Source organism: Carassius auratus, chromosome 10, assembly GCF_003368295.1.
Source record: "Carassius auratus strain Wakin chromosome 10, ASM336829v1, whole genome shotgun sequence".
Classification (NCBI taxonomy): Eukaryota; Metazoa; Chordata; class Actinopteri; order Cypriniformes; family Cyprinidae; genus Carassius; species Carassius auratus.
Window position 1 is genome coordinate 1,164,546 of NC_039252.1, and position 25,920 is coordinate 1,190,465.

General features: G+C 37.8%; 1 protein-coding gene across 9 annotated transcripts in view; it reads right to left on the reverse strand.

Annotated features, from left to right (window-relative positions):
• nrg1 (neuregulin 1) overlaps positions 1-25,920 on the reverse strand; it is a 101,553-nt gene that overhangs the window by 17,478 nt on the left and 58,155 nt on the right. For 7 of the 9 annotated variants that reach the window (XM_026273083.1, XM_026273079.1, XM_026273081.1 and 4 more), the window contains exons 2-3: positions 21,413-21,587; positions 20,981-21,102 (exon numbers count right to left, since the gene is read on the reverse strand). In XM_026273083.1, the coding sequence (XP_026128868.1) occupies positions 20,981-21,102; positions 21,413-21,587 (297 nt within the window). Of the gene's footprint in view, positions 1-11,021; positions 12,737-20,980; positions 21,103-21,412; positions 21,588-25,920 lie in introns of those variants that run through there. The other 2 variants (XM_026273086.1, XM_026273084.1) reach the window with 2 other exon arrangements.

Below are 25,920 nucleotides of genomic sequence, written 5' to 3' on the forward strand. Positions count from 1 at the left end.
AAACTTAATATTTAAGCACAAATTAAACATAGATAGGCTGCCAGGTAACATACTCTCTAAAAAATAAAGGTGCTTCACGGTGCCATAGAAGAACCCTTTCGTTTAAATAGTTCCAAAAAGAACCTTTGACATCTGAAGAACCTTCCTGTGTGTGTATTCTGTGAAGTACATACTAAACAAGGCTGTTCTTGTTCTCTTTTCCAGCTGTATTCACACTGTTTTATCATTGCTTTTGTTCTGAGGTTTAGTTATTTGTGGTTTTGTTACATCAGGAGTTTATTTTCTACACAAAATGTTGCATCGTCGTGTATTGTGTTCCATGTATTGAAGTGTCTGTGTTCAGACGAGTGCAGCATTACTAATTATGTAGATATGGTGTCTACATGATATCTATTGTATTGTTTTCCTCTAAGTTACATATACTTTAAAAGCATAGTTCTATTAATAAGGTAATATATTAAGTAAAATCAAAGTATTGCCAAGCTTTCACTAATTAGAAATTACTTAAACTCTTACCGGTTATTAGCCATTAGCTCTGTACTTGAACTCTAATCTATTTATCATAATTTCTTAATGAATGTTAAGTTATATAGTAGGTAGATTGTACAGAGAAGTAGAAGCATTTTTTTCTTGTTAATTCTCCCAATCATGACACACTATTGCGTAAACAGCAGAGAAAGCCTAAGATAGCAGAAGTCAAGTCTGGCGCTGTTCTTCAGATGTTGGTTCTGGTGTGGCAGGAGGTCATATCAAACACACTTCCAATCTCTCAGCGTTTACCTGATTCAGCGGCCGTTGATCTGTATACACACGTCTCACTCAACATCACCAGCAGGAAAGGAATGTGTGCTTCACAGCTCTTGTGTAATGTGTGTAAAGAGCACACCTTCGGGCTGCAAATGCCAAGACATTCTTGTGCGGTGTGATTGGAAGAGGAAGTGTGTTCCTGTTCTAATGGACATGTGTGGAAGAATTACTATAAACACAGTGTTTAAAGGTTTAGATCAAAGATCATAACTGAAAAAAAGATTAATAAAATGAAGTTTGACCAAATCAAATTTCTATAGTCAACTGAAACTAAAAATTCACCTTCAACCAAATATATATTTTAAGCAATTATACTACAAATTATCACCGAATCTGTTTTGATTAACTTAATTTTAAATCAAATATCCATGTTCATACAAATCTAAATTGTACATATCAAGCACGCTGTAAAAATCGACCTAATTAAGTAGCCTCAAAATGATTTAGTACATATAGCACATTGAATAGTGCATGCTAAATGTTGAGTGTTAAATGCTATTTGAGCAAAACAAGTCTTGCTCAAAAACACATACAATAACACTTAATTACATAGTTTTTTACTCTAGTCATTACGTCCCAAAGCAAAGCATGCTGGGAACTACTCTGAAACCCAACTTTGATGACATCAGTGATCATGTGGTTTTTACAGAATGCAAAATTGTCCTTTGATTTGAAGCAAATAATGTACATTACACAAACAAAACTTAGTCTCACGTCCAATTTACTTTAGCTTAAGACAAAAAAGGACATTTATTAAGTTGGACACAAGTATAAAATGTTCTTTATTATAATAAGATATCTGCACTTCTTTTCAGTCGAGTTCTTTTTACGTTTTAAAAAAAAGTCCTGCTGATTATGTTTTCTGAGAAAACACAACTGATACCTTCACTGGCACATCAGTTTAATCTTTAATTTCTCAACATACTGTTATTAGTAATAATATCCGCATTCTTTGAAAGGCAGTCTCACTTAACTAGTTAATATTTAGCAAACCTCCTTATCTATGTAATGACTGAGGTGCCTAGTTAGAAAGGACTGCCTGACATGCTCCAGACCATAATAATCCTCAGGATAAATCTATAGAACGCTTTATGAAAATCATAAGGAACGCTATTAATCACATGAACTACAACACTGTTGTGCTGTTGGTGTGGGAACATCATATATATATACTGTATATATATATAAACTCAACGAGTGATGATGGTAACACTTTAGTTTAGGGACCAATTCTCACTATTAATAAGTTGCTTATTAGCATGACTATTATTAACATATTGGCAGTAACATGAGGTATTATGATAAGAGGTCAAAAATTCGGAAATCAGTCCATCTTCTCTCTACAAATTTGTAGATCTTAGTCCAGAATAAGATGTAGTTTCATGCATGTTTTGCTAGGCTGCTCGCAATGCTGAACATAAGTCTGTAACACTAGCTGAAATTTTGTTTTAAAGAGTAGATCATCCTTCTGTTGAGGATGGAAATAGCTAAACCTTTTAAATTGCCATTTATATACATTAGACTCATAGCATAATATTAATCTAATTTATGAAAGACAACAAATAGACCAGAATAGACCAGAGGGATGAATATCAAAAGCAGTCTCATTTCTGAATTTACAGTATCATAGACTATTCAACCTCAAGTCTCTGTGATCTGGATCATGTCCCTCTCTCTTTTCCACCTCTTTTATTGTCCACCAGGTGAAAATAATCACAAGTCTGATCAAATACAATACAGTAATCCTCAACTTGAGAACTAATAACGTCAGGTCTGAACAGCACAGGATAAAGTAGTCTGAGATGACAGCAACATATAGAGAGCGTGAGAGGTCATATCTAAAGCAGCTGGGGACATGTCTGTTTTTTAGTCATATGATCAGTTAATTACTCTCCTGCCGAGGCCTTAGCATGCACACCACTGGGATTCTGAGACAGATGGTGTGAGGAAAACCCTTTTGTTTCCAACATCTTCAAAATAATTAGTCGCACCTGGGCTGTGCAGAAGGACAGACTGATGATCATACTGTGGACACAGGCCATAGACAACCTGTAGACATCCACCGGTTTATGTTAATGGCTTCACTATCATAACAGTGACACACTGTGAAAAGATGAGTAATCTGGAAAAAGTAAATCTTGACTCACATGTGCATGAACTATGCATGGTCTAATGGATGATTTGTGCCACAGGAGACCACATCCAGATCATACTGTAGCTCATCTAACTAAACAGTAGTAGTTGGCCGCTGTTTATGGAGTGCAAAAAACAGTGTTCCTGTCTAAGTCTTCAAACCAGCTACACTTCTGTTAACAGATTTGCATTTCACAGACTGTAAATGAACTGACAGAACCGGGAAAGAAAGATTTAACTAACTACACTTACTCTATTTTGCACAAACACATTACAGAGAAATGCTACAGATCTGAACCTGTTGTGGGATCCTGAGACAGGCTGATTTTAAGATGTTTTAAATGTATCCCATAATGCATTGAAACAAGTTCAGTTACATTGAGTGACCTGTCATAAGCTAACCGATGTGACGTGACATAATCCAGTGCTAAACATTTGACAACAGACCATCTAAGGAAAGAATGGATTATACTGTGGTAAACAGCTGGTAACAAACGATTCCCTTATGTCTGAAATACAGTGTGATTTATCTGAGGAGGGAAATATATGCAAGCAGGCTTTTGTTTATTCATTATATAAAAAGTATACACTCTTTTGAAAACGGGAGTCTTTTGTTCTGCAATCCCAATAGTCAAGCATGTGCTCTTCTAGCTTACTTTCTGAAACTAATGCAATTACACACATCTACTCAGGAAAGGCAATTAAATTCAGTAAGTCAACCATGACAACGAGCAAAAATAACACTCAAAGTGCAGATTTACAAAGAAAAGAAAATATGGAGACATCATGTTTTTTTTGTTTTGTTTTACAGTAAACTGGAGCTTGTGTCATATTTTTAAACTCAGTCAATGAACATTAGTTGACATTGAGCAGGTCATTGTTTTGTGTGTGTGTGTGTGTGTGTGTGTGTGTGCGTGTGTTGTTCTCTATGGGGTTTCAGATCTTCACTGTGAGCTGTTGAAGCAGAAAGGACAAACAAACGCAGCATCATGTCCTGCAACATCACAATCACAGCAGTAATCTCACTTTCAATATCACCCTGAAAAACACACACCTGCCCACATTTAGCTAGCAGAATACATAATTACTTTAAACACAGTATATGCACTTAGTTTTGTAATGCACTTATTCTTGTTTTTCTTCTGGAAATGAAAAGGCTAATTTTTATAGTAACATGCTTAAAAGAGTGATTATATATATATATATATAGCATTTAAAAAAGATTAGTTATTACAGAAACAATGCATTTTTGCATTTTGTCATTTTTGGACACTTAATTGCATGTTAAATTGAATTAGAAAAAAGGTATTATATTTTACATTTATATTAAATGCTATTAGCTGAACAGAGTGCTTTTTTGGCCCACTTATTTAGAACTCACATATTCATATCTTTACAAAATTATTATTATTATTATTTTTAAATACGATAAAGGTGTACTGCCAAATACAGACAAGTATTTAGAGAAAATGAAAATATTAATGTAATTTCTACTGAGATAATTGAAACGTGTATTTAAATCTATTTTAATGAAGTTTTGGTGGTTTTTGGTGGCTGTAGGAAGTTCACAATTGTTCAACAAACGTTGAAGAGTGACATTTAGTCTATTGTTTTATTTATTATTTATGTCAAATATTTTCTTTATAAAGTCTGGTTTGTATCTTGAATTATTTAACAGTGAGGGTAGTTTATCTAACTGTGACTGCCCAATATTATTGTGGTCATTCTGTTGAGTTGTGGTCAAGTGTTAGAAACGAGTCTTTAAAGCAAATGAAGGACACACATCAAAGTTCATCATGCAGTGATCAGGAGAGAAGCGTGATGGGAGGTTTTTATCTATTCTCAGAAGTCGGCTCATTAGCATTCATATGCTCATTATGCTGCTAACTCTCAGAAGAGGAACAACACACAGAAAGACACAGAAAGACGTGTGTGTGTGTGTTTTAATGAGACTCTGAAGGTGACCATCAGGCAAACCCATCTCAGCTCTCCACAGACACACACTGATTCACAGGCGCAGCAGACGATGTGGGACACTCAGACTGCACTGTTATTTTTAACATCTCTCTGTTGGCAAGCACTATTTATGCTCCATGAACCTTATTTTTTCTGGATAATATGAAATAAAGAGTCACCATCACGAGGTGCTACTGGCGTAGTGTTTCCTGTCTGGCTGACCTTGTCCATGTGCATTGTAATATAAGACTGATGTGCATCTCACCAATATCATTACGCAGCAGAGACTCAAGGGACGTCTGTTCTCAGGAGTGTATCATATATTCGCTGTACCCACAATGCCTTTGGCATTCCATTCAAACCCTGTTACCTTCCACCAAACAAGGTCAAGAAAAGACACTTGTGATATCTGCACATTCATGACGTTTCAGGACAATTTCCTGCAATCAATCCAGGGCCTGCAGAAGGCCAAATAATACATGGACAGAATTATTTCCCTCTGCAGATAACAAAGGCTTCACAAGACAAGGCCAAGCAGAAAATCATGTGCACGATTGCACGGCGAAATCCACCATCAAACATGCCAATATCACTGAGAAACAAAATGCTCTAAATGATGTAAATGCTCAGGACATCAAACATGTAGTTACTGAACAGAAATCATCCAAAATGATGGCAAATTTGTTCTTACACACTGTGTGATCCTTGTCCAAAAGTGCTTCACCAACATTAAACAAAGCATAAAATGGGTCAAGTACTTTGTTTATGATAAAGAAAAATATTTTAGTAAAATCTCTGCCTAGTTCTAACTCTTCATATTTACTGGTTTAATATAGCTTTAAAAAACTATTTTGTAAAATAAAAAAAAAAGATTACATTTAAAAGGTCATGTAAATAGTAATACCATTTCCTTGCAACTTGAATATATCGGTGTGCACATCTTAAACTTTATTTTATAATAATAAAATATATTTTTCAAAGTAAAAAGCATTTTGAATCATTTTTGTTTTGGGTCGCTGTATATCCTGTGCTAACACTGATCTTGAGAAATGTTTTTGTATTCTGCGTGTTAGTTGCACAACATGATTGTATTAGGTATTATGAAATATTATTATCTTACTCTTACTAAAATGTAATAAACATTATGCCAAAAGGGTTTTCTTTTCAATAATTTCACTCTGTTTGTTTGCATTATCATACCAGGACAAAATATTTTCGTTCATGCCCACCCCATGTAACGGACCTGTTTTGTGTGCAGTATGCATCAGTCAATGGACAGACTCTCTGTCTGTGTCTGAGACAAATCACATCTAGCGATCAATACAGTGTGCTGCTCAAATTCTGACAGGAAAAATGGCAGCAATTAATGTAGATTAAAAACGTCCACCTAAAATCTAACGCAACAGAAGCTGTTGACTCAAATAACTTTAGGATGGATGTCTAGCATATATGAGACTTGTATTTATGTGCTGAGTCACTGGATCGAACATGTCAGACCATTAGAGGACTCAGTTCAGAACGGCACCGTTACCTTCCTCATAACTGCCAGATGTCACTTCATTCCAGCGTAATCAGATGTTTGCCTCAGCTGGTCTCTCTCCATTACAATAATGAATTCATCAAGCCCATGGCTCCATTTCACAATCACATCTCAATCACTGTTTGGATTTGGTGCAGTAATGGAAGGGGGGAACATGCTGTGATCAATAATATGTGCATTGCCCTGATTTACCTAACTTATATAAGGATAAACACAGCTCCTCTGAGATTATGCGATGGGTTTAATGAAGAGAATAATCCGTTCTGCTGTTTGAAACCCATTTTGATGTGTTTGTGAGACTTGCGGAGACTTTGTGAGCTTCAAGTCCACGTGCAGATGGGCCTCATGGGACAGAAAATGCCCGAGAGACGGCTAATAAAAGATGATGCATGATTGCATGCACATAATCATTATGCTCATTATTATTCACATTTGGTGCACAAGTAAAACAGCATATAGTTTGGGTTTAGCTTTTGGATTCCACCTGATATACTAGTGTGGTGCTAAGTTTTGTTATGTGTGTTAATGTAAAATAGATCCTTGAATCAGTTTAAAAGGACTATGATATCACATGGTCAATTGGACACTTACAACAGTGGCTGCAATTAAGAAAGTGAAACCTTTGCCAGCTAGCTACGACGAAAACAATCCATAGGACAGGACCTTCATTATTAGAGGTAGAAGGCGCTGTGATGGGGGGAACTCATCTACTGAAAGCAGGGCATGAACTCTGCATGAACCTCATTACACCAAACAAAAGCTAAAGAGAACAGACCCAATAATGAAATGAACAGCTTCACACATTATTTGTTAATTAAAAAGGATAAAGCGGAAACAACAGTAAGTGGATTCGAAACATGAAATGCTTTAAGATAAATTGAGAATAAAATCCCAGTAGTCTTTTTCCTTGCTTAAGTAATAAATCACCTACACTGTGTTTTTAGGTCCTGATGGAAACGGTGTGACTGTGAGATGTGTCTGTGACATCATGAGGAAGACGTTTTAAAAGGTTCAGCACTGATCGATAAAGCCATCAGCTCAGGAGTCCATGGGAAGTTATTAATACATTATTTAATGAGTTCACAGTGCTGTGCATTTATGAGCAGCATGTTTTATGGGATAGAGACCTATGACATTATATATGTTTACTTAGTGCATGCAGATATTAGCTGGTTCATAAATCCTTTATCACAGAAGAGCACAGATTTAGTGTTTGAAGGCTGAATTTTCTTACATTTAGAAAAAAGAAGAGAGCTGAATTCAATCCACAAAGAAATGACAGAGGACAGTCGTTTAATCTTCCACAGGAAAGACTTGCTACTAAAGTGCTGCTACCAAGCAGGACAGCAATATATTCAGCTTTGTAAAAAAAACAAAAAACAAAAGCCAAGTTAGATTCCTGGCTTTATTCCCACTGAAATACTGCATTAAGATATGAGTCAGGTAGTTCGTGCAAGGCATCTCAAAACATCCTAGATCTAAGAAAGATACTGCTGCCTATCTATAATCCAGCTCAGGAGAGATGACTGATGAAGCTGCAAGACAACTGACTTACATTCACAAACAACTGTGTGTTCGGTAGAGGATCGTCTAAAGTATGTACTGGAAAAACTTAGATACCAACACAGTAATCTAAAGAACCTTAATAAAACAACCATTCAGCAACCTAAAATTTCAAAGCCAAATCTGACATTAATTATGATACAGTCAAATCAGCATTACTGGGTTGTTCCACAATATGTTTCTATACTATTTACAGTCATTGGGTCTCATTCATGAAACATTCGTAAATATACGAGTAAATATGTGAGTGATTTGCGCGTAAAGAGAACTTCCCGAAAACTCTTCTCCTGATTCACAAAAACTTTGTAAACGTCAGATGTGATAGTGAAATGTGTGTGTGTGTTAATGAATTCCAATCAGTCGTAAATGGGACGCGCGTGCACGCTCACTCTCAATTACCATAAATCCCTCCCATTAAACCCGACTGACAACTATATATGAGCACCATATTATGACCCAAAACTAAGGATTTCAACATGTCTTCTCAAAAGCGACTGAAAAACAAACATTTCTCAGCTGCAGAAATTGAAGTTTTATTATCAGAAGTTCATTCAAAACGCCACGTTTTATTTTCAAGCGTACATAGTGGCGTATCAGGTCCTAAAAAAAGGAAGCAGTTGGCAGCATATTACAGATGCTGTTAATAGAGTTTCATCTGTTAATCGAACCGTCCCAGAAGTGAAAAGAAAAACCGTATGTAATTACTATATATAATATTTTTTTTCAAAATGCTGTGTAAATATGTACCCGAGTATGAATTAAAATGCAGCCGTATTAATGAGCAAAACGTTCAGACGTTAAACGCACTATTCACGCGTGGCTGGGAGCAGGTGTAGATTTATTTCGTACCAACTAACATTTGGAAAATACGAACGTTTTAATGAATCCGAAAATTTACGCCAAAACCACTTTACACGCGATTTACACAAAAATTAGTTCTGCTCGTGTTTCCTGAATGAGACCCATTAACACTAAAAAACAACCTCTAAAACAACAGCTTGTCACAATGAAATTTACAAAATTAAAGTTAAAAGTAGCTGTCTGCTCGTTCTCTCCTCACATCGATCATATACGCTCTTACAGAGAGATCAGTGTTACCTGTGATTGATAGATTTAGGCCATTGAGTGATGATGTCAATATAAATTACTAGTGCAATAAAGTACTAATGCAAACGTCTGAATGATTCATTTGTCTCTTGTAATATTTCTGACTTGTTCTTTCACCTCTAAAAATCTGCCACGTATTTCATCAGGCTCAGAATCACTTTGACTACAACCTCCTTGTTAGTCAGCCGATCTGCTGTCTGTTATTGATTTAGACTGAAATTTCTAACACAACCGATTGCACTTCCATTTCAGGCCTGGACAATTGATCACAGTGCTGGCAGTGGGAGGGTCTCTGAGCTTCCCAGCAGCACCTGGGTCAAGAAAAGTGTGCATCTGCAGCTAAATTGGGCTGAATTCTGAGGTGAAGTGAAGTTATGAAGATTGAGTCGTCGATAACATAAGATCTGCACACATATGAAGTCTGGTCAGAAGAATCATAATTTACTGTAACATGAATGAAGCTTTGAGGGGCAGTGGGTTGGACTGTTGTGTACATTGAAGAAGAGATGTGTAAAGCAGACACAAAAAAATCAATAAAGGTGTAGTAGTTCAGCACAGCTCTGATTTCATTCATATTAAAATACACATGATGTTCAGCCTGGCTCTCTATTATAAATATTTCTCAATTACAGGTAACGTGCAAGTTGTTTTGTGTAACAGGTTTACTTGAGACCTAACAGACGCCTGGGAGATCCTGATTCTGTGATTGCTCAGTATTTAACACAAGCAGCTGTCTTAAACTTTGACAGATTAGGTGAGATAATCCAATCCCTAATGGATTAAAGAGAAAATCTGAGTGGCTCGGCTGAGATAGTTCCAGAATATCTGCATGATAACGAGCCGTGACCTGCCGATTTTCAGTCTGACCTCAGCAAACGTCTTGAAGGATGACGGTGCATCACTGCACACTGCTAAAACTGGCAATGAAGAAATAAATAAACAAAAATGAAAGGGAGGGAAATCCGAGATCCGAGAGTGGAAGTCTGGCAGTTCTCCAATCGTTCAAGCTCTCAAAGTCACAGTGGAGAGTGTAAAGTATTACTGACAATCATCTTGCTGTGGAAGGGTATCGGCTAGTCTTTCTGGAGACTCTGACCTTGAAATGGAGCAAAGCTAACAGGAAGTGTCCTCCTCTCACTGCAGCACTGCTGCATTATCATGCATTATGTGTGGCGTGATTGGGGTCTGATGTAACTCGTGTGGGCACGTAACAGGTAACAGTGTTTAGATTTGACACAACAATCGTCAAGCAGCTTCAAAGGGTCGTCTGCGTCACTATCAACGCCCATCTCAGTTAGTTACGTCCAGGGCTTAGTCACAGGAGCGTTGCAGCACAACCGACAAGATACGACACGTCTGCTTTGAACTAACAAAAGCACTCGCATCCGGCTCTTGCCTCTCTATGAAGCATTGCTTTAATGTATAAACAATTAATGTTCTTTGATCCTGTATGAATGGACAGAATGTACCGGCAGGGGTTTGTGTAAACATTTTAATCATTCAACATCTAGACCAAAAATTGTAATGTGCACATGCAGTCAAATATTTGAGCCAGGATCCATAAGGGTCTAAAAGATGAATAAATAAGCTTTCCAGTGATGTACTGGACAATATGTGGCTAGATAAAACTATTTGAAAATCTGGAATCTGAGGATGCAAAAAAATTTTTTTTTTAAATAAATATTGAGAAAATTGCCTTTAAAGTTGTCCAAACAATGCCTATTACTAATCGAAAAATAAGTTTTGATATATTTACAGTAGGAAATTTACAAAATATCTTCAAGGAACATTGAACATGATTTTGGCCCATACAGTGTGTTAATGGCTATTGCTACAAATATACCCGTGCTACTTATGACTAGTTTTGTGCTCCAGGGTCACACATGTGAACACTATGAACACAGATTGTACTTACAGGTCTTTGGAACAATATCGTTAGATTCCCGAGTTTGAGTTGGATACTGGTCTGCAGTGGTATTCTGGAGGGGTTTGAAGGTGCTCTTGGGGCTGGGTGGAGACACTGCTGCAGTGGGCGTAAATACAGGCACCTTCGATGAGGGCGGCTCAAAGGGTCTGGCCGTGGACTCCCCTTCCACAAAGACCTTGGGCTGTCCTGGGACAGACGGAGTCGACGGGGTGGAAAATGAGACTGATGCGGATTTCTGAGTTAAGTCTGAATCGATTATAGGATCCTGTCCGATGCGCTTGAGATCAAGGTGGGTCGGCGGCTCGTACTCGAAGATCTTGTCCACAAAGACCCACTTGAGGCCGGCGGTGCAGAGGGCCAGACTTAGCAAGCAGGCCAGGATGGGCAAGATGCAGATTTTTTCTGAGCGGATGCAGTTGCTCACCCGCTCCAGATCGAGGCACACGCAGCATGCAGCCACAGGCAAAGGCACGCATCCCAGAGGAGCACTCTCTGAGCCGTCGCTGCCCCCCGCCACGTCCTCCTCCGCTTCCTCGGGCGTCTCTTTCGTGGTCACCTCAGACAAGGCATCCGAAGGAGCCTCTTGAGATGCAAGTCCGGCAGAGACGTCCTCCGCCGCTTCCGACTTCATCTCCGCCCCTGGTTTGGTCGCTCAGAAGCAGCTGCGCAGGACTCCTCTAATGCTGCGGCAGGCATGCTGCCTCGTAAAGTCTTCTTTCCATTATCAGATCACCAGCGAGGGGGAAGGGACTTACACGATGCTCCACAAACTAACCTCGTTACTAAAGAGGAAGACTTCCGTGGCTCTGATTTTATGTCACTCAGGTTCGTTCTCACAGAGCAGGAAGAAAAACACAGGCAGCGAGTCTATAAATAAGGCATATGCTCCGGAGGCCGCCCGAGGGTGGATCCCCCCTCAGAGAGCACTGGACTCACCTGGGGGCAGGGCTGGAGCACACAGGCTGCGGTTCATGCTCTGAAGAAAACAGCTGAATCATCCGAAAGCGGCAGCAGGTGCATGTCTGATCAAAGGAAAGACTTGAGCACAGAACCGCACGCAAGCATGTGTAGATAGGAGTGAGGATGACACACACCCCTGCTTTCACCCCTCCTCTTTCTCCTTATCCTTATCCATCACACCAACACACACGGTCTGTCTCCCGCTCGGTCTGCAGTCTCGATCCTCTCACACTGACAACACTAAGCACAGAGTCGGGCAAGTCTGCACTTGATCCAATTAGGAAGAACAGCAGCGAATGAGACAGTCTCTCTCTCTCTCTCTCTCTCTCTCATTCACTCATCATCTTTCTGCCATTGATTCTGCTGTGGATGAGGATAGAGTTGTATCTCACACATTGATGGGCTGTTTCTCAGGGGAACAGAATGCTACTGTTTCTATTAGTGGTCGAGTGATATGTTTTTCTCAATGGCTAATAGCTGATACTGATATCTAGAAGACAGGATGGGAACTGGCAGATATTATCGTCATCTATGGGTAGTTGATGCATGATGTGTCCACAGATTTTTTTTAAGATTTGAGATTTTAAATTTATATGAATGTGTAAAATTAAAAGTTCACTTCACTTTTTCCAGATGCTGCTCACTCTATGCCTTATAAGTTTTTGTTTGTTTGTTTTGTTTATACTATTTGGTCCCACTTTTTATTATGTGACTTATCTGCTGTGTACTTACATAATAAAAATAAGTACAATGTACTTACGACACCACACTCGATAAAGGTATCTTTTTCATGTTAATCAGAATTTGTACTAACTAGCCGGGACGGCGATATGCAAAATTTATATTTTAGAAACGGTTTCCATTTCCATGATGTTGCAGCTTGAACAACAACATACAAACTACTATATCACAGTGAAAGGTCGTGCAACAGAGTTATTTTTTAAAATCAAAAATATTCCAAGTACCTGTTCTAATATGTGCCCATAAAAACTGTTGGTATAATAACATAATATAAAACTTATTCACAAACTGCTGTTTAAAATGGTTTTAGATGAAATATCACATCACAGGAAATTTCCCAATACTTTATTTCCTGTCATTATAATAAAACATTTTTTTTATATTAGGTATATATGTGTTAAAAGTATATTGGTAGATGCTGAAAGTGACACAAGAAAAGACCACAGTCATTCGATTTTGTGCATCATCTTTTCTCAAAAATGCAGCTGTGGTGCTGATGATAAATGAAAGTAAAACATGAATGGATCCCCTCACAGCATCATTCAATCAAATGCCTGTTTTTAAATCACAGAACTGATTTTTAAAGGCTAAACTGATTTGTTGGAGTAATGTTGGTGTACATTCAGTCTGCCCTTTACTGTTGTATAATCAGATTCGCCTGTGCATGCTGTAGGAACGCTGACTCAGGGGCGGAGAGCTCGCCCCCATCCAGGACCAATAAATACTGCATGAGGGACAGACTCCACAGGGAATACTGCACCACACCGGAAACCAGCGGGCTTTCATATAATGAGATGCTTTCTTTACACCTCAATTTTGCTAACACACCATATAAGAACCAGGGCTTTTCTAATTAACTGCTTTTGTCACTATTAGTTCAAGTGATTCATTACTAGTCCTTCACTGGCATTAGATACATTCAACTGAGTGATCTCAAAATGAAGCAGTTGTCATTGTGAAATTCAACTTAAAAGCCACTGTATACTGTAATATGGAAGTGTAAAAGTAATATAACATATCGGTGAATGATTTAACTTTACATTTAGCATGTGCATAATTTAGCATATTACAAAGACAAAACAGGTGAATAAATATTTAACGGCACCTTGAAACTTAAACCTCTAAATCATTCAAAATTTGTGCTTGGGATAATTTCAACATATTCAATTTAAAAAACAAACAAACAAACAAAAAATGCATTTGCCATTTTAAAAAGCCTGTTTTTATTAAGATTCTTTTTTTCAGTGTTATGGAGTATTTTGCCGTTTATATTTTCATGACAATAACCCCCTACACACACACACAAATTCTTATTACTTTAATGCTTTTGAACATTTCTCTATTTCTTTTTTAATGACATGTCATCACCAGATTTCCATATTATAAACCTAAAATGTACCATAAAAAAAAATTATATATATATATATATATATACACATATATATATTAATTGCTTTACAGTAATAGGCGGGTTATTTTAGAGTTAAAATGTGCTTTAAAAACCTGATTTAATATTCTTTCAGCAAAATATAATTTATTTTGATTTTGGGGTGAAATATGACTTGACGGAACATGGTTAACCCAGACTGAGGCCATCTGTTTAACAGATTAGTCAGATTCAGACTCATCCTTGACATCGTCACTGTCTACGTAAATTTTTACATGATCTTTAAATGATGATATTTAAGTCACTCTTTTATGCACACGAACATACTGTCCCTCAAACTCTGGTTTGGGCTGATGACTTGTCCCCATTATCAGATGAGCTGGCATTAGAGACCACACAACACGTGGCATCGAGCCCCTGCTGGGGTACATGAGGCAGATACAGAGGGGTTTAAGTCCCCTCAGGCGTGTTAAGCTGTCCCATGTCTCATTGCCATCAGGCAGGGATACAAACATACACGAGGGCAGGGTCATAAGGTCAGGTCAACAGCCATGACCCCTCACTCTCACAGAAAAGGAAATGGACTGTCATTGAACAGACAGATGTTAACGTTCTTCTGGACATACCAGCGACAACTGAGAACAAGTCCTTATAAAAGAAGGTTTGCATGTTTCCAAACACAGCTGTGTGTATCTCACTGCACATTAACTTTAGTTTACATATCTACACCAGATCTACTTGTAAAGAAGCATAACAATGAGTTTAACTCAGAAAGGTAAATAAGCCACCTACAAAGGCTTTAGCAGGTTTTCTATGCATAGGTTACAGTGGACTAAGATTGTCATTTTTAACTACTACATATGTTAAGACATCTTTTCTTCTGAAAAAAATCAATGTAACGGAAATATTTAGATCTGTAGAATGTCAGCTTTTCCAGATCCCAAGCTTGCCTGCTGCGCATGTTCACGATTTGTGAAAATTAATAATTTAAAAATAAAATTTTAATAAATGATTGGATTGTTTCTTTGACTTCAAATCAGTAAGGGTTGAGACATCAAAAGTAACCAAGTAACTGTAGTTGTTTTATTGATGATTACTATAATATTATTACTGAAATCTAATTAGTAATTAGTTACACTACTAGTTACAGCACAAAGTTATATCTTTACTGTAACTAGTTACTGCCCAACACTAAATGGTACATGTCTATATCACAAAATTAAATATAATTTATATTGTTCAGATAATAAAAGCCAATTTATTCAGAGTTACTATGATATATCAGTATAAACAGTATAATAACCTGCTATCTGTAAGTATTCATAAAGTGAAATAAGGATACATTCTTAATCTTTCTAACAGGAAGCTGAATTAATTATTCATGGCTAACAATTGGGAATAATGTGAGGTGAAACAGCATCGGTTCGGCGGGTGACGGGTTACTGGTGCATTAGGAGATGAGAAGCTTTTCATGCCGAACACGTCAAGGCAAGAGTTTTATTAACGAACGCAGAACAAGGTCTTGGGCAGCAATTCAATAATGTTGGCTTTCTCTGAGAGGAGCTTTTAAAGAGATTCTCCTGCGCTGTCACGGCTGGAGTCAGACGCGGCGTCATGTCTGACCGTGTGTTCGTGTCCTCAGCTCCAGGAGCCGCCCGGCTGGTGCCAGTGATGCAGGATCATCCATCTCACACACAAGTCAACATCAAATCATCTCGCTGGTCTCACTGATTCATTACTGCACATTATCCCAAGAAAATGACGTTGTAAAATGATTCAGCGAAATATTACTTTTGCCACCTCTCAAATGACTTCAATATAAAATCAGATCAAATATATATATTCTTGATCAGCATCTTATTTCATTTTATATGGGGCTTTCAGTTCGGTGCACATGTGAACAAAACAAATACAGCATTGTTTTAATCACTGCAGGCGTAAAACTTCATTGGAAACTTCCAGTTTAATATATTGTTCCTTTTGATGTGAAAAAAGTCTCATCTTTTCAAATTATAAACATTTTTTCAGCAAATTTAAACAATGAATGCCATTTTGACGATCTTTGATGTGATGCGACAGATCGCTGTATAAACGTGTCAGTTCAAACGATCATCTCTTTCTCTTTACTACTTTGTTAGTGTTAACGTGAAATAAACATGAATGAAACTCTCATGCCTCATTTTCAACCGTAAAAAGACGTCAATAAAACAGCTTCTAAACAAAATGTCACAAAGCATTTCATTTACCTCAGGCATCATATTTGACTTTACCTGTAAGAGATGTCTTTATTATTTAATGTACGTAAATAAACCTGTTATGAAACAAATTATGACAGCCAATGTGTAAATTAATACATTTCAACAACAAATTGAAATGGTATAATTTAAGTTCATTTAAAAACTGCATTATGTTAAGTATTTGCATACAATTTTGTGAGTGTTGATTATTATATTTAAATATAAATATGAATTAAATTTAAAGGGGGGGGGGGGTGAAATGCTATTTCATGCATACTGAGTTTTTTACACTGTTAAAGAGTTGGATTCCCATGCTAAACATGGACAAAGTTTCAAAAATTAAGTTGTACGTTTGAAGGAGTATTTTTGTTCCAAAAAAAACTCTTCTGGTTTGTCACAAGTTTTGGAAAGTTTTTTTCGAGTATGGCTCTGTGTGACGTTAGATGGAGCAGAATTTCCTTATATGGGTCCTGAGGCACTTCTGCCGGAAGAGCGCGCTCCCGTATAGCAGAGCACTGAGAGCACAACAGACTTCACTGATCAGAGCGAGAGCGTCGCCAAATGTCACAAAAGAAGTGTGTTTTTGGTTGGCAGGGCAAGACAACCCTGCACAGATTACCAAAAAAAAAAACAGCATTAAGGGACCAGTGGATGGAGTTTATTTTTACAGAGCATCAACGGAGTTGTGCAAGTGTTTTTGTTTGTTCCCTGCATTTCGAAGATGCTTGTTTTACAAACAAGGCCCAGTTTGACGACGGATTTGCATATCGTTTATTTCTTAAGGATGATGCAATCCCAACTAAAAAGGGTCACGATCGTGTGTTGGAACCGCATGCGGTGAGTAAACCTGCTTCAAATATCTCTGCCTCCTTGTTAGTGCGTCCCCTCCCATCGGAGATCCGGGTTCGAGCCCCGCTCGGAGCGAGTCGTTGCTGCTGCTGCTCTCGTTCAGTTTCAGCCTCGGGATCTGATTCTGGATCATAAATATACTCTGAATCTGACTGTAAGCCATGGTTTGTTTTGGATGATGGTTTTTCCCTCACAGTAATGTCACAGCTTCCAAACGCTCTCAACGCAAAAGCCTACTCGCGCTAAAAATCGGTACAGACTATCTTTCTCTTATGAATATAATAAAACTAAAGACTTTTTGGAGTTATGAAGGATGCAGTACTACTCTATAGGTACTCAAGATTAACAGGATATTGAGTGAAAACGAGCATTTCACCCCCCCCTTTAAGTGTGGGCTCTGTTGTTAATTGTAACCTTATAGTAATGTAAAGGGCTCCTTATAGTTTAGTGGAATTGATTGAACATGCAGAATATTATCTGAACAGATATTCATTTGTCTGAGGCTAAAACAAATATGAAACAATACATAAAACAAATAGGTTTCCGCTTGCCAAGCCCTGCGATCTCTCTTAAAACCTTTCAAAGTCACACTGCTGATGCATTAGGCAATTTATCATTGTAATGATGTCTCTGTAAAAGCCAAACTCTCCTGATCCTGCTTCAGTGCAGTGTGCAGCACTCAGCTTACTCTAATTATTCATGCGGTCTGGAGGTGCAGTGTGTTCTCTCCTTCTGAACCTTTCCCAAATTACTTTCAGTTGGAAGCGCCTACACGCCACAGTCTGCAGACCACTGCAGTAACGTCTCCAAAACCGACTCCTGTCCACACCTAAAGTATTGTGATGCCAGCCTGACTCATATTTCGGGTAGGTGATTTAAGTAACCACCCAGAACGCAGAACAGCAGCTCCCTAGGCGATGCAGAACACCCTATTGTCCGTACAGGGAGACTTTGGCAAACACCCACAACACACCAGCCTGCTGGCAATGAGATCTGCAGAGGAAAGCACCACTCACCAAAATGCATTTCACTCTGATCTGGTTTGGCCTTTTTTGTCTATCGTTAATCAGCGGTCCTCCACAGACCTCTACACATGTCTAGACACTTTAATTAAAACCTGACCTGTTCAGATGGCCACTTAGAAAAGCATTCAGACATATGCAGAGAATGTAATGAATGATACTGGACCCAAATTCCAGTCGCATGACATCTTTCCTTGTCCTGCAGTACAGCTGGACTTTACTGATTCGGACAACACTGCGTGAGCTCATACAGCCGCGGAGACAAAACACAAATGAAACTGGCCCTAAAATGTCACTCATTATTGTTTTTCATGGGGCCATGATGTAATATCAGCGTTTATCAGTGCTAGTCTGGGATTTTATTGCTGTCCAGAAATGGAAAGTCAGTGTTTTTCCTCCCACCTCCCAATTCCCAGCATATTTTTTTTTTACTTCCAACAGTATTGTGTGGTAATGTAATTGAGCAATGTATTGAGTTTTATAAATCTTGTTTGACCACTGCTGCAGGTACTGGGTTGACTCAAACAAAGCTTGTTTCAGAGAACCAAGAACTGAAATGAACTATGACTGTGTATGAATGGCTGGGTGCTGGGGTTATATACTTAATATTCATTAATATTATCCTTTTAACTGCACTGACTTGTAGAAGATGAGTCACAAATATATCTGCTTTGTATATCTTCTCCAAAAAAAAAAAAAAAAAAAAAATTGTAGCATAAAAAGTGTTGTCAACTTTGATCAAGATGAAAAAGGTGTTACTTAAAAACATACTGAAAGATTTGTGATCAACTGGAATATAATACCAGTTGGGGCATCAATGGAATGGAGAGGGTCTGTTTCCTTGAAATGGGTCAAATGAGACGCTTTGATGAATTTGGTGGATGTCTATGAGGAAGTGTCTAATGGTGGCCGGTGGTCTCACGTTACAAGAGAGGACCGCTTACATGGGGAACCTGAGGGGAAACTACTCGGACAAAATCCCACAAATCAATAAAGTGTAAATGCAGATCAATACATTCAGAGTTTCTGCCTTTGGAAAGGAGATTGCTGAAGGGTTTTGGAGCATGCAGTGTTTATCTGACTGAAAGTGGACAACGCTCAGGATGTCTCTAACTCATTAAAGACAATTACTGACCACCATCACCATCGGACAAATATCATCACACAGCTCAGCATGAACATCACATCCTCTCTACAAAGTCTGACAGAGAAGTTGGGGTCCCTAAAGGGATGGGAGGGTGAATCTGGGAGATCGTATATGGGGTTATACCCGTATCAGAAACAAGGCTGCATGTGTTTGCATTATGTTTTGCTTTTAAAACAGCACAGCTCTAGTCTCCACCTCCTGCTCCTAGCCATCATAATGACCGTAAAATCACACACGACGCTGGAAATCTGCACAGAACTGTATTTTTCAGTTGGTTTGTGAGACATTAATATCAGGCAGTTTGCAGTAATTAACATTAACAGATTAGCTTGCTGTTCTAATGCATGAGAGAAGTCATGGAAAAGCTCATACTTTCCTCTCTTGGCAATCATTCAAATGCACTTCATGCTCACTAATTGAAAAAAGGCATTAAGAAACTGGATTACAGGGAACAGAAAACTAATCATTTTTGCAATGTTGCAGCTGGGCTAGAGAAACCCCATTTAGCTTTCAGAAGATATTTACGAGCCATTGTTTTTAGACTCTCAACCCACATTTGATCAATATCACAATTTGAGCTGTATTACAGTTGTGGATGTAAGTACTGCAAGCAGACAGCATGAGATTAATGAGATACACTTATTTAACTGGGGAAAAGTGGAGTTCACCCATGCACAATTCACCACGATGCTTGGGTGGCCAGGTGAAAATGATGCACCTGATCAATTAAAAGTACAGTACACCTCAGAAAGAAAACATTCACATCTGAAGACAAAGGTTGGGAATGTAAGGGATTTGACTTCATCACTTTAATCGCTAGTGCTCGTGATAACTGACCCAGCAACAACAATAAGTCAATAAATATAAGACAGAATTTCTAAACACAAATAAAGTTGTGTGTAATCAATGCATCTGGATGTTAAACAAGCTTGTGTTGCACAGATGTGATGAGAGTGATCTTTGCCATGAAAACCACCTGACTTGAAGAACTTTGTCCTTTCTTTAAGCTCTTGCTCATAAAACACTAGTCTGTACAACAGATTATTAATAACCTCTTATCTAGCTTTTATAAAACCTCCGTTTGAAATATTACATGAAATTTTGAAGCTTTATAAAACTTTTCTGTGTGGTTCACTGTCCAACATTATTCATACATAACATGCATTCTGTGCCTCTATCACATGATATTATCAATTATTTATAATTATTCCAAAATAGGCTTCTGGATGAATGAAAAATCCCAAACAGTGAGACCAACTCTAACATCAAAAAGAATAGAAACTATACATTTATAACTGAAATAAATACTAAAACATGAATACTCCCCAATTTATGTAACCAAGTCGGTCATATAATCCAATGAACCAGAATGAATCCGACTTCACAAAGCTAAATACCGTATGAAGAAAAGAGAGCACCATTTAGGTGGAACATATTCATCAACATGTATCAGACTTTCCTAAGCTACATATACTAGAAAGGATAGCTTAGGACGATCACGCGGCTTTGATTAGGGTTTTTCCAGTATATTCTGGCAGCTTGGATTGGGTGGTACAGCCATTTACACATTGATTTTAATGCTTGTAAAAAGGATGCATTCTTACTTTTCCTGATGGTTAGGCTTGCTGTAGTATTTGCTTTTCCAAGGGTGTTGACTGCCTCACAGGTGTATAAACCAGCATCTGCTTCTGTGGACTTCCTGATCAACAGTTCATATATTTTTCCCCTGTAGAAAATGACATAATGATGGTACTTTATATTGCTTCTCAAAAGTCCAATGCTTTCACAATTAAACAGTCTTGCATCATTAACAGTTTAATTTAAAATGAGATTCAGAGTGTAATATAGTGTTAATGCACTGTTCTTGTATCTCAGCACAGGCCTGTTTGGATTGTACAGGGTTAAATCACCTGCCCACATACTATACACATGGCAGATACTTCTGACTCCATATTCAAATTAAGCAAAACCTTCATTCATCCTGAACAACTAATAATCATGTTTTTTTTAAGTGTAATTCTGTTAGAGGAACTTACGGTTTCTTTTTTTTAAGCTTTATGCTTTTGGGTTTGTTTTTGCCTGCGAGTTCTTTTCCGTTCTTGTACCACTTAATGCTGGGCGGCGGGTTTCCTGCCACAATCTCACACCTCAGTACGGTCTTTTTTCCATCCTCCACTGTCACGCCCCGCAGCTCCTTTAACTTGGGTTCCACTGAAACAAAGACACACAACAGAAATTACTCACAGAATGCCATCATCCCTCACGAGGGTGAATCTTGCGATATTTCACCCCAGTCTAATTATATCTTTATTGTAGGCATTTGAGAAGAGGTTCTTCTTAATTGTCATTAAATCATGTCAAAAATATAAAAAGAAAATAGGTTTAATTTTTTTTTTGCTAAATATTACTCAGATCTTCTGTGGTGGGAACCACGCTGCTGTCCTCTCAGTAAACAGATCCACATCATTTGTTAAAATAGATCCCTTTCCCTCATCAGAGTTGTTTTATGATGCCAAGAAACTTTCTAGTTAAATGTTATGATTTGATTTGATATTCAGCAGAATAAACAGTGAACAAATAAATGATAAATAGCATTTATGTTGTACAGTGTATTATAGAAGTATGGGTACTTCTATAATACACTGTACAACATAAATGCTATTTATCATTTATTTGTTCACTGTTTATTCTGCTGAATATCATTTACCAAGACTGAAAAAAGAAAAACTGAATTGAATTTGTAAAAATGTGGACACACTTGAATGGATGTCATACAAACACAGCTCTAAACTGTAAGGTTTTAATCAATCAAGACCAATTACACAGATTCATGTTTTCCTAGCAGTGGTTTGCATATACAAACCCGATTCCAGAAAAGTCGGGACACTGTACAAATTGTGAATAAAGACAAAATGCAATGATGTGGAAGTTTTAAATTTCAATATTTGATTCAGAATACAACATAGATGACATATCAAATGTCTAAACTGAAAAAAAAAGTATTTTTTTTAGGGAAAAATAAGTTGATTTTAAATGTCATGGCATCAACACATCTAAAGAAAGTTGGGACAAGGCCATGTTTAGCACTGTGTGGCATCTTCTTTTTTATAACAGTCTGCAAACGTCTGGGACTGAGGACACAAGTTGCTCAAGTTTAGGAAGAGGAATGTTGTCCCATTCTTGTCTAATACAGGCTTCTAGTTGCTCAACTGTCTTAGGTCTTCTTTGTCTCATCTTCCTCTTTATGATGCACCAAATGTTTTCTATGGGTGAAATATTTGGACTGCAGGTTGGTCATTTCAGTATATGGATCCTTCTTCTACACAGCCATGATGTTGTAATTGATGCAGTATGTGGTCTGGCATTGTCTTGTTGGAAAATGCAAGGTCTTCCCTGAAAGAAACGACGTCGTCCCAGTTTTCCAAAAAGAACTTCAAATTTTGGTTCTTCTGACCACAGAACAGTTTTCCACTTTGCCAAAGTCCATTTCAAATGAACCTTGGCCCAGAGAAAACACCTGCACTTCTGGATCATGTTTAAATGGCTTATTTTTTAACCTATAGAGTTTTAGCCGGCAACGGCGGAGGGCACGGTGGATTGTGTTCACCGACAGTGTTTTCTGGAAGTATCCCTGAGCCCATGTTGTGATTTCCATTACAGTATCATTCCTGTATGTGATGCAGTGCTGTCTAAGAGCTGAAGATCACAGCATCCAGTATGGTTTCAGTATGGTTTTCCGGCCTTGACCCTTACGCACAGAGATTGTTCCAGATTCTCTGAATCTTTGGATGATATTATGCACTGTAGATGATGATTACTTCAAACTCTTTGCAATCTTTCTCTGAGAAACTCCTCTCTGATATTTTTCCACTATTTTTCACTGCAGCATTGGGGGAATTGGAAATCCTCTGCCCATCTTGACTTCTGAGAGACTCTGAGAGGCTATTTTTATACCCAATCATGTTGCCAATTGACCTTATAAGTTGCAAATTTGTCCTCCAGCTGTTCCTTATATGTACATTTAACTTTTCCGGCCTCTAATTGCTACCTGTCCCAACTTTTTGGAATTAAATTCAAAATGAGCCAATATTTGGCATGACATTTCAAAATGTCTCAGTTTCAACATTTGATATGTTATCTATATTCTATTGTGAATAAAATAGAAGTTTATGAGATTTGTAAATTATTCCATTCCTTTTTTACTCACAATTTGTAAAGTGTCCCAACTTTTTTGGAATGAGGATTGTTTTTTTCTGAATTTAGCAGTAGGTAAATGACTCATCATCCAGTTTTTTAATCTTGCCTATGCATTCCATTCGTTTTTCAAATTGGTGTGTTTCACCGGGCCACAAAGAAATACAGAGCTGAGTATCATCAGCATTAGAGTGAAAGCTAACACAATGTTTCCTGATGATATCTCCCAATGGTAACATGTAAAGTGTGAAAAGTAACGGCCCTAGTACTGAGCCTTGAGGTACTTCATACTGCACTTGTGATCGATATGATCCCTCTTTATTCACTGCTACGAATTGTTGGCAGTCAGATGCTAATTCACTTCCATTAATGCCAACAAAGTTTTCTAGTCTATTCAAGAGAATGTTGTGGTCAATAGTGTAAAATGCAGTGTTAAGATCGAATAGAACTAATAGAGAGATACAACCACGATCAGATGATAAGAGCAGATCATTTGTAACTCTAAATAGAGCAGTCTCAGTACTATAATATGGTTTAAATCCTGACTTGAAATCCTCATTGATACCATTTTTCTCTAAGAATGAATATAATTGTGAGGATACTACCTTTTGTAATATCTTGGACAATATCTATGACTGTAACATCTTCCTGTTATAGCACAACGTTTCTCACTGTTAATAATTAACAATAACAATAATTCCTATTGTTCTAATTATATAGGCACTCAAAGTGCTTTTACACTGTCAAGGGTATCTCATCATCCACCACCAGTGTGCAGCATCCATCTGGATGGTTAATTATACTGTTAGCTATAAGCCCAAACAAGCAAGGGATGATTGCAGTACTGCAGTAATAATTAAAGTCTAAAGAGACATACAGATAACTAAAGATGTAGAAACCACATTTCATAAACCTGTTCATTTTTTTTTTATTCAGGTGTTTTGGAGAGTTTTTTTCTTTGATTATTCACCCTCTAAATTAATGTTGCTGTGTTGATTATAGTGAGAATGATTTATGGATGATTACAATAACGGCCCCTCAAACTTCCTGCATACACTCTCTTTATTCTACCTATTTATTCTTGAATTTTGGGCTGGCAAAGCTAACAAAAGAACACAGATTTCTACTGAACCGGAAGGTGTTTGTTTGCCAGCTTAAACCAGTCACAGCTGCTCAATTTATTGTGAATCATCAGAAACACTAAACTCTGAAACAGTCCAAACCCCCAGTTCCCAAAGATACACTATGCAGCTCAAAAATTCTTGCTCCTCTGCAAGAGGCTATTGCCTTATCTTACAACAGTTCCTGTTGACAAGGAGGTTTTAATAACAAGAATCGTCTGCGTAGCACAGTGGTGACAGCAATACAGAGAGAACTGCTTCCTGTAGGAATCTCTACTGGGACACCTTTTGGGTTTCCTCACACAGATTCCATCCATCCATCTACATGCCCCATTGAGTGCGGTATAAATGCATGTCATATTTTACCATAGTAAAATCACGAACACATAACACTGAGTAGCTTTGTGTCTGATATCTGCGTTTCCTCGAGTCTGCGCAGTTTCTGTGTAAAGGCTGCTGCCCATCCAGCTGTTTCTTTATGTCACGGACCAGTTGCCTTTGGGGAAACTCCTACACTCTTTCTTAGGCCGCAAAATTGAGTCGGATCAGGGTCTGCATTCCAGTACAGCGAGAGAAGAATTCCATGATCTAATATGAGCTTAGACAGACAAATCAGCCAGTGATCTTATTTTCCTTACTTTTTCCTAGCAATAATAAAATTTAATTAATTTGTAATTAAAGGGGGGAATCCATTTAGTGATATTAATATTAATATACGATATTGCTGGATATTAAGTGAGTCAGTTCTCACACAGGTGTCCTAGCACAAAAAGATTACTAACTAAAGAAAAGTGTCTTTATTTTAAACACTAGATCTTTTATTGTTTTGTCTTAACATCAGATGTTTAGATTGCAAAGATTTCTTACAATAAATAAAAGTTGCTTTGATATTTTATGTCTAACAGAGAGACATTGAGACATTTTTAAGTTTACTCGAAGGTCTAAATATTATACAGTAATACCTGGCATGTTTACGCACACAGATACACACATACACACACAGCCACCATGCTGAAACTCAACAAACAGGACTCATTTTACACAAGCGAGTTTCATCTAAAGCTGGCACGAGCGTGTTTCAACATGAGCGTATTAACGAATCAGTGCAGAGAAATGTGAATGAGTTTTTCTGCCTAATATTTCACCAGGAGATCATTCACAGAATCCATTCACTCAGACCTTCTGCCATGCGCCACAACTGCCATTAAATAAATGAAAAATGAACATCT